Source organism: Lolium rigidum, unplaced genomic scaffold (assembly GCF_022539505.1).
Source record: "Lolium rigidum isolate FL_2022 unplaced genomic scaffold, APGP_CSIRO_Lrig_0.1 contig_39503_1, whole genome shotgun sequence".
Taxonomy (NCBI): domain Eukaryota; kingdom Viridiplantae; phylum Streptophyta; class Magnoliopsida; order Poales; family Poaceae; genus Lolium; species Lolium rigidum.
The window spans coordinates 9,642-17,717 of NW_025900460.1; the positions used below are offsets into that span (position 1 = coordinate 9,642).

General features: G+C 44.3%; 1 protein-coding gene across 1 annotated transcript; it reads right to left on the reverse strand.

The window, feature by feature from the left end:
• Nucleotides 1–3,055: 3,055 nt before the first annotated feature.
• On the reverse strand, nucleotides 3,056–7,606 carry LOC124681337. The gene is made up of 4 exons (XM_047216270.1): nucleotides 7,432–7,606; nucleotides 7,259–7,326; nucleotides 5,167–5,273; nucleotides 3,056–3,747 (listed from the first exon to the last, which is right to left on the reverse strand). The coding sequence occupies exons 1-4, from the start codon at nucleotides 7,604–7,606 to the stop codon at nucleotides 3,201–3,203; spliced, it is 897 nt and encodes a 298-aa protein (XP_047072226.1). The 3' UTR covers nucleotides 3,056–3,200.
• Between the last annotated feature and the right edge of the window lie 470 nt (nucleotides 7,607–8,076).

The following is an 8,076-nucleotide window of genomic DNA, read 5'->3' on the forward strand; positions in this document are numbered from 1 at the left end:
TGCTCGTGAGCGCCGTTCGCCTTCCTGGAGGCGTTGTCGTGAAGTTCTTCCCCCCTTTGAACTCTGGAGGCTCGTATGCTCACTTGCACCGTTAGCCAGCTCCCTCGGTGATGGTGGTCCTCTGCCAGGCGGCCTTGTGTGCTGATTCAGTTTGGTGCGGCTCCACGGAGTGGCGGCTCGTTGCTTGAAGATCCGGCTGAGCTGCCGATGTTTAGCTGTAGTCTCAGGCGCCCTTGTATCTTGGTTTTAGGTTATAGCTTTGCATCAGTTGTGCTTGTATTGGTAGCTGGTAATCCAGCTTTGTTTTTCTTTCTTTCCTCGTTGTACGTCTGACCGGTTAATGGCTTTGTTAATTCAAAGTCGGGCTCGTCGAGCCTTCTGTTTTAAAAAAAGAACTAGGATAGAATATAACTCCAGGTTATGAAGCTCGTTACCTTTGTATATGATGGAGATTTTGTTCCTATTGTTCTAAGTCAAGATTCGAAGCTGCAAAATGCACATATAACGTTCTTCAAGGCCAATTTCCAAGATGCTGTCACTTCACTTCTCAATGGTATTCCGAGCATGCAAAATCTCACTTTACAATTTTTTTGGCAGCGACTAGAGGTTTGCCCTGGGAAACTTACAATTCAATTTAGCTAATGTCATCTATCCAATGACCTTTGTCTTTTCCTTAGATCTACAATGATTGTTGTTCTTTGTGTTGCAGACGCATTTGCCGTTGAATAACACAGGCAAGTTTTCACATCTTAGGGTCTTACAATTGTTAATGGGTGCACGGCTTGAAAACGTCGACAAGTTTCCCTTTTCCATGCCGAGGACAGCTCCGTTTATTGAGAAGTTAGAGATCCATGTAAGTAGCCTTCTTGGTTCTTATTCACCAATAGATATGTTAATTTGTTGGTACCACACCCTATTTTCTTGTACCTAGTCTACCTCGTTTCCTTTCTTGGTAGCCTATGCTTCACTTGTTGCCGGGATGGATATCAAAAAATTATGTCACGAAAAATTGAGTTGGACATTTAAAATTCGAATAAAGAGCTTTTCGTACATGTGTAATGGACGAATGTTTACATATGCACATTGTGTGCTAATCATGCATACCCTTTTTTGATCTTGCAGTTTGCAGGCGGTGATAATAGTTGGTTTGAGAACAAGGGTTCAGGCAGGAATCACGTAGCAGTGTGAATATAATTATCTGAAGAGTATGTATATGACATGATATAAAGGGGCAATAGGTCAGCTTGAATTTCTTCTGCAGGTATTAACTGTGGAGATAGCTCAACGGCTTTATGGAGATCTCTTCTCTTTTTTTTTTGCGAAAATTCCACCGATCTATTAGTAATCATCAAAAGTAGTACAAAGATGCCTAAAAGTAATAAAAATTACAAAAAGGTCATTTGACCACCTAGCCATGACTACAGACACTAGCACGAGCCGAAGGCGCGCCGCCTTCCTCGCCCCTCCATCACCGGAGCCAGGCAAAGCTTGTCGTAGTAGAGCTTGTTGTAGTAGACAGACGGGAAGTCGTCGTGCTAAGGCCCCGAAGGACCAGCGCACCAGAGCAGCAACCATCGTCAATGATGACAACCGTAGATCGGAAGAGACTGACCTAAAACCACACAATCGAACACGAGAGACGACCGGATCTCGGGAGATCCGCCGGACACACAACTCCACACGCCCTCCGCCGACGCTAGATGCACCACCGGAGCGAGGATAGGACGGGGAGGACCTTATTCTGATTTCAGGAAGTAGCCGCCGCCTCACCATCCCGAAGAAGACACCGAGAACAAACTAAACGAACACTGAAACCTTCCCGCCGGCGAGAGGCTGCGGTCCGCTACACCTCCAAGGCCCCAAGGCCACCGGAGGCGGAGCGGACCAGCAGCGTCGCCGACAAGAGGGACGAAACCCTAGATGGGTTTTGAGCCGCCTCCTGATCGCCTGTGTCTTTCCCCGAAGCTGTAGAAATTTAACTGTATGAGCCTACTGATGGAGATCTCTTCTCTGACATGTATATGAAGATAAACTTAGCAGAGCAACAGCATGCCTTGAGCGCCGTGCTCTGCAAAAGCCTTCTTTCGTCAAATGTAAAGCTTTGTGTTAGTATTTAGTTAGGAACTCAGGACTGCTTTAGACAAAGCAGCTGTGTATAGAAAGGAGGTCGGCAGAGCATTCCTTTTTGTATGTTTCTCTTGAATAAAGGTTACAGGACGCACCTGTATTTGAGGTTGTGAGAAGTATGACTTGGCTCCATTAAGAAAAGCTAGTTTCCATGAAGGCGTACCTTTCTCTCTTTTTTGAAGAGAAGGATTTTCATGAAACTAAACAGCACTTTAAAAAGAGAATCGTGTACATAGCATCGCTAAAGTCTGAGATGCTATTTGAAGTTCACACGGCATCGGATTGTGAGCTAGACAAACATCTTAGAGTGAATGGTCTATCTTGTATACTAGAAGCTGGCCTAGCTTTGAAATGCTATTTGAAGTTCACACGGCTTGGTAATATATAAGATCTTGTGATGATCAAAAGAGGTGGTACCGGAATAGCTGGAACCAAAGGTGCTGTGCAAAATTTGCTGCTAGAAGAAGGTTGAAGGCCTCGGCCTGCAGCACCGAAGTAGTTGTAAGTGAAATTGTTGACATATGAGAATGACCGGAGGGTTAGATGGTTAGCTTGAGTTGGTGGCTGAGTTTGAATTTCTTTGGACGCTGATTTGCGGCTCATTTAGCTTCTTTTATGAGAATATGCCCATGGGTCTCTTTAAACAAAAATTTGTGGAGATATAGTTGAGAGCTCTGTGCGTGCAAAAAAAACAATGCTCTAAAAAGACCATTTTAAAGCAATTTTAGAGCACTGCATTTGTTTTTGTTTTGCACAGAGCATCGAGAATGTCATTTTATCACGAAAATATGCACCTAAGTAGAACACTCCAACATATTTGTTGCCAAAATAATTTCGATTTTCTTACTATTTACTTTCAATTTACTGTTCATGCGAATGCATATGAGCTCTGGAGCTTAGCTGAATTTCCACGACAACATAAACTATATCAGTCAAGTAGAGCTTCTACCATTCTTCGGCATATTTTTCAGTTCTCACAAATTGATAAATGTAAGCTACATCAAGAAGGGGACAAACCATATCGGTTACTACACTCACTAGAGTTACACATGGTACAACAGCAAGCAAAATATTCAGGCTAGCTTGCTCCTCCACTGTTCTGGCAGTGAAGCTCCAAACACCTGGGCCAGAATAATCTTCTGCCTCTTGTTCAGTCTGCACAATTGCTCAACCCTGCCAGTGTCGCCATTCAATAGCCTGCGCCCATCACCTGCTGCCTTTCTCCTAAGGGAGCAGAGCTGCGCCGATGGATCGGTTGTAGCCACTTCATCGGCATCAGCATCAGCTTCAGGTTCATCTGCTCCCCAGTCTAACTCATCATCGGTCATACCTTTTGATGCCTCATTTGTTGATTCAGGGGCTTCCCGGACATCATCTTTCGCTGCAGCAGTCTCTGTGTGGCTGTCAGTCCCCCACCATTTCAGAGTTTCAGAAGACAGGCCAGATGAGGGGAATCCGTACTTGAAATCATCCATATAGGTGGGGATGTCTTTGGGTTGGCTAACCGAGAACAAGCTTTGTGATCCATTTGGTGCATTTTGTCTACCTGGTACTTGTCCTGCCTTTGCACTTGCACTGCCTTGTTGAGATTTTGGCACTCCTTGGAAGGCAACCGATGACCTATCAATATAACGAAATTAAGGATCAGACAATTGCTGCAAGTTGTTTCTTCAGTACAACAGCATGAAGAAATTATCATTTGGTTCATGAAAGGTTAAGAGAAACTGTAAGACCCTGCATTGTACCATGAACAGGGAAATGGAGAGGATTAATAACATTCAAGAACCTCAGAAATGTACAACGATGTATGAAAAGCTTTGAATGTAAAATAGTCCTGTAGAACAATGGTTTAAACAGAGACCATACCAAACCAGGCTACCACTCCCATAATCCCAAGCCCTCAGAGAGCAGATGGGTAGTTGAACCCTCAACCAGTAACTTATTACGTACCGTTAGATCAAACCTGTCCCATGCCATTCAACCATCCGCCCAAAGAAAGGCATTAGATCTCCCCACGGAAATGAAGGCAAAAAAGGAAATTTCAACTGAGATTGCAAGGGGAAACGTAAAAGTTGTGATTCGGTTTCTGCTTGGGAAGAAAAGAAGCAATCAAGAAAGTTTGGAAACAAGGAAACAATCAGGAACAGAAGAAGCACTTTTTTTTTCCTAAGCAACATGCATATACAAGGAAGATCCGTAGCAACGCACAGGTATTTACAAGTATAGCAGACAGGGAGTTGTCCTTTTGGAGTAGAGATAGATACAGCTGACAAAAAGGAATATTTGCCTCATCAACAATTCCTTCAAAATAAATAATAAAAATAGTTCCAATATTTTCTCACTGGACAACTAAAGTCAGAGACCATTCTATGTTGTTCAGGGTCAGGAGCAGGAACCTTAATATAATCAGTAACCTATAAATAACCTTATACATGAATAAATTCTGTTGTAAAATTAGTTATTCCTATTCATAATAGAAAATAATGCACTGCATCAAATCCAACACTGCTTTGATAAATAAGTGCACAACAAATAGCGAATGCACTATAACTTAGTACTGTTAGCAGAACATGCTATGGATGATCTCAAATAGGCACCGGGAGTAACCAGGAGACATCTGTGCCCTGAACCACCCCTGCGCCACAATAATTAAGATTGCTCTGGTAATACAAGATCCGTATTTACCATGGCAGATAATAACCTCCCCACGTACATAATAATAGATCCCATATAAAAAGCTCTAACCTAAGTATTCTTCCTTCACCCTAATCTAGAAATTGGACTTGTCATGTCTTAAATAAGACACCAATATGCAACTGCAAGATATTGAAAAACTTTCCACCTCAGGCAAACTGTCACAATAAAATACCTCACTGAACTGTATTAGTTCTTGAAAACAGCACTAGCAAGTGGTTGTATGTTCCTAGTTAGTTAACATTCAGTGTTTGTATGAGCCTGGTTAACCTTTAGAGGGATTTACTGTTACAAGAAAGAGAAGAAGTTCTCATACATGGAGAATATCAACGGAAAGGTACTCACGTCGTTGATGAGCCAGAAGAGTCCTTTAGTTTTGCAATTCTTGACAACTCAAGAAGTTCCTTGGCTTTCTCTCTTTCAGCAGAATCACCAGCCTTCCCCGAAACAATCTACAAGCACAAATGTTCAAGTAAGAATATAAATTATGCGATTTTAAAGGTGTTGCAAGAAAACGAGAAACGTGAGATGTTTTATAACATTAGAAAAGGACATGCTATGAATAAATGTTGCAATGGCTGTATGGAGCAACACGGTCACCTCTTACCAACTGCTTGAGTTTTGTTACAGCAGTTGAATCCTAATGTAAACAGAAAGCCTTTGGCGTTTGAGTTATTCTCAGCTAATATTAATAATTTTCGGAATCTATTTGAATTGGTGGCACGCCCTTCCAAAACTGAAAGATGTGAAAACAATGCATGTTTTTGACATAATAAATAAAGCACGTGAACGCATTCATGTTTACCCATATCTATACTGATATTACCATACAAAATATAAATATGTATGTCTGAGAATTGTGGTTCGCTCGGTTGGCTAGGTCCGTGAGTACATGCCCAGCCCACCCGCGTTCGAGCCCTGGACTCCGCAGGGAGCTCATGATTGTTGCTCCTTTATAAAGAAGCTGCTTCTCTGAGGGTCTATTTTTCTCATATGTACAGGTCAGATCTATCAATTACTACCATCCTAGACGAAGCCAGAATCCATAGGCCGGGCAAACAACCACCCCATGGTGAGAAGTTACTGCTACAGGGGGCTAGAAAGATGGCGCATGTGGCGCAGGAGGTCTTCGGGCAGAATCACGGATGGAATCCTGTGAGGAGGAGGATTACCACCTAGTTTGGTTTCTGCAAAAACTTGCTGAAGACAAAGCTGCAACATCATCATCTATCATCATTTGTCTTAGCTATCTTTCTCTGTAGTGGTGTGTAGCCTGAAAACCTGTAATTTTGGTTCAACTACCTAGCCTCTGGTTTGTTGCTTGGATGGTTAGGCTTCCTTCTGGCCTCTTTTTAGTCTCGAGTTGAATAGATTGCAGGTTTTGTCCTGGTTTTCATTTTGAAGTTAGTTCCTTGAAGCATGTAAATGTTGTGAGTGACTCTCAGTTTCTAATGAAACTGGGGATCCCCTGTGGGGTTCCTTTTCTCGAAAAAAAAAACTATGAAGTAATAATATTTGTCTATTTATACGCCGAAGAAGAGTAGGTAAGCAAGTACTTATGATGATTTTGAGCACAATTTGTGATATTTGTCCCCCCTACGTTCTGGTTCAAGCTCTGCCTCGGACTTTCAAATTTTATATAAACATATAGTTACGGGAGACGAGAACACACTGTTGCTCTGTAGGCAAGCCATGTGAGTGCGCAGGCAGCCCACCCGGGTTCAAGTCTTGGACTCAGCGGGGTGCTCCGGGTGTTTTCTTCTTTAAAAGCAATGCTAGTCCTGGTTGGTCTCTTTTTTTTTGTAGTTATGGGAGAGCAGGTTAGAACTTCCAAATGACCATGAGCATGGTAGAGGTGTTCTCGGCTCACACTAAACACAATAGGTTTGGTTCGATGAGTCTACATAAGCATCCCTCTATCTGTGCTAGATTCTGGCAACAGCATGAAGCCATAGACAAGCCATAATTAAAAGTCGAGGTTTTTAGAAACTAGGCAGCCTGCCTGGATTTTTTTTTCTCAATTCAGCCACATAACTCCTGATTTAAGTTGTAAAATTCTATCGAGGTGTTTCGCTGGGATCGTGTCATCCCAGCAGTAAAATAAGAAGAAGCAAAGGGAGCTCCTATTCTCATTTTCACTGAAAGACATGTCTCAGTCAGTTAGTCCCTGTGTGTTTACAGCAAAGCATTCAACAAAAAGATATCTCCGGATTCAGTTGGTTCCTGCGTTTACAGCAAGCATTCACGTGGTCACAGCAGGTATGTATATATACTGTAGTAGTAGCTTTCTCCCCCTTGTTACCGCAGGGGGGTCACTTAAACATGCAATAAATCATCACCAAAACATTAAAGCACCCACCATAGCAGCAGCAGCGTCAGGGTACATAATTGATTTGAGGAAACAGCCACAGAGTAGCAGAGCAGAGAGGAATTTCACCTTCCGATACGGCCACCTGACGATCCCGTGGGTGCGGCAAATCCTCTTGAGTACGCTGGTGCAGACGCCTGCGGAGAAGAAGAGCGCACAGAACAGAAGCAAGGTGACCTAGGATGGATGCGGGGAACGAATTGGGGGAAGTTTAGAGGTGGAGGCGGGGTGGGCGTGGTTACCTAGGATGGAGGCGGCCTCGGCGATGGGGAGGGAGAAGAGCTTGGAGATCTCCTCGTACGACAGCGACGCCCTCGTCGGCTTAGGCTGAACCGGCGGCAGCGGCTGCGGCGCATGCGCCGCCGCAAGCTGCTGCTGGTGCTGGACCGGGGGGAACACCTGGGTGTGGGCAGCCATGGGGATGGGGGAAACGTGCATAAAAAGCGCGCGCGCGCGCGCGAGGGAGAAGATTTGAAGCAGGCGGGAGCGTGAATGGGATGGAATCGAATGGAATCGAAGCGGTAACAAGGGGGGAGGGACGGGGGCGAGCGGCGGTGCCGTGCGGCGGCGGCCTTCTCTTCCCTCGACGGATCTGCTGCTGCTGCTGGCCGGATGTCCTATTTTACAGACACCGACCGACAGGTGGGCCTACTTATTGGCTTTGTGCGTTGTGATCGGCCAGATCGCATCGGCAAGAAAGTCGAGGCGATTTACACAAAAATAACCCTTTTCTGAAACAGTTTTTTTTTTAAAAAACCTTTTTTGAAAGAATAGCACAGACTGATTTGTTGGCCAAACTAGTTCATGCGAGCGGCGCCACACATCCATCCGACGTGCTGTGCTCGACGCTGACCAGCCGACGTGGTAGGATGTGTGGCGCCGTTCAC

Excerpts from the sequence above, each read along its gene's own strand:
- LOC124681337 (XM_047216270.1), bottom strand. The coding sequence starts at position 7,606 with ATGGCTGCCCACACCCAGGTGTTCCCCCCGGTCCAGCACCAGCAGCAG. Across the intron at positions 7,327-7,431 it reads CGAGGCCGCCTCCATCCTAG|GCGTCTGCACCAGCGTACTC; the intron begins GTAACCACGCCC and ends TCTTCTCCGCAG. Across the intron at positions 5,274-7,258 it reads TCAGGTGGCCGTATCGGAAG|ATTGTTTCGGGGAAGGCTGG; the intron begins GTGAAATTCCTC and ends TTGTGCTTGTAG.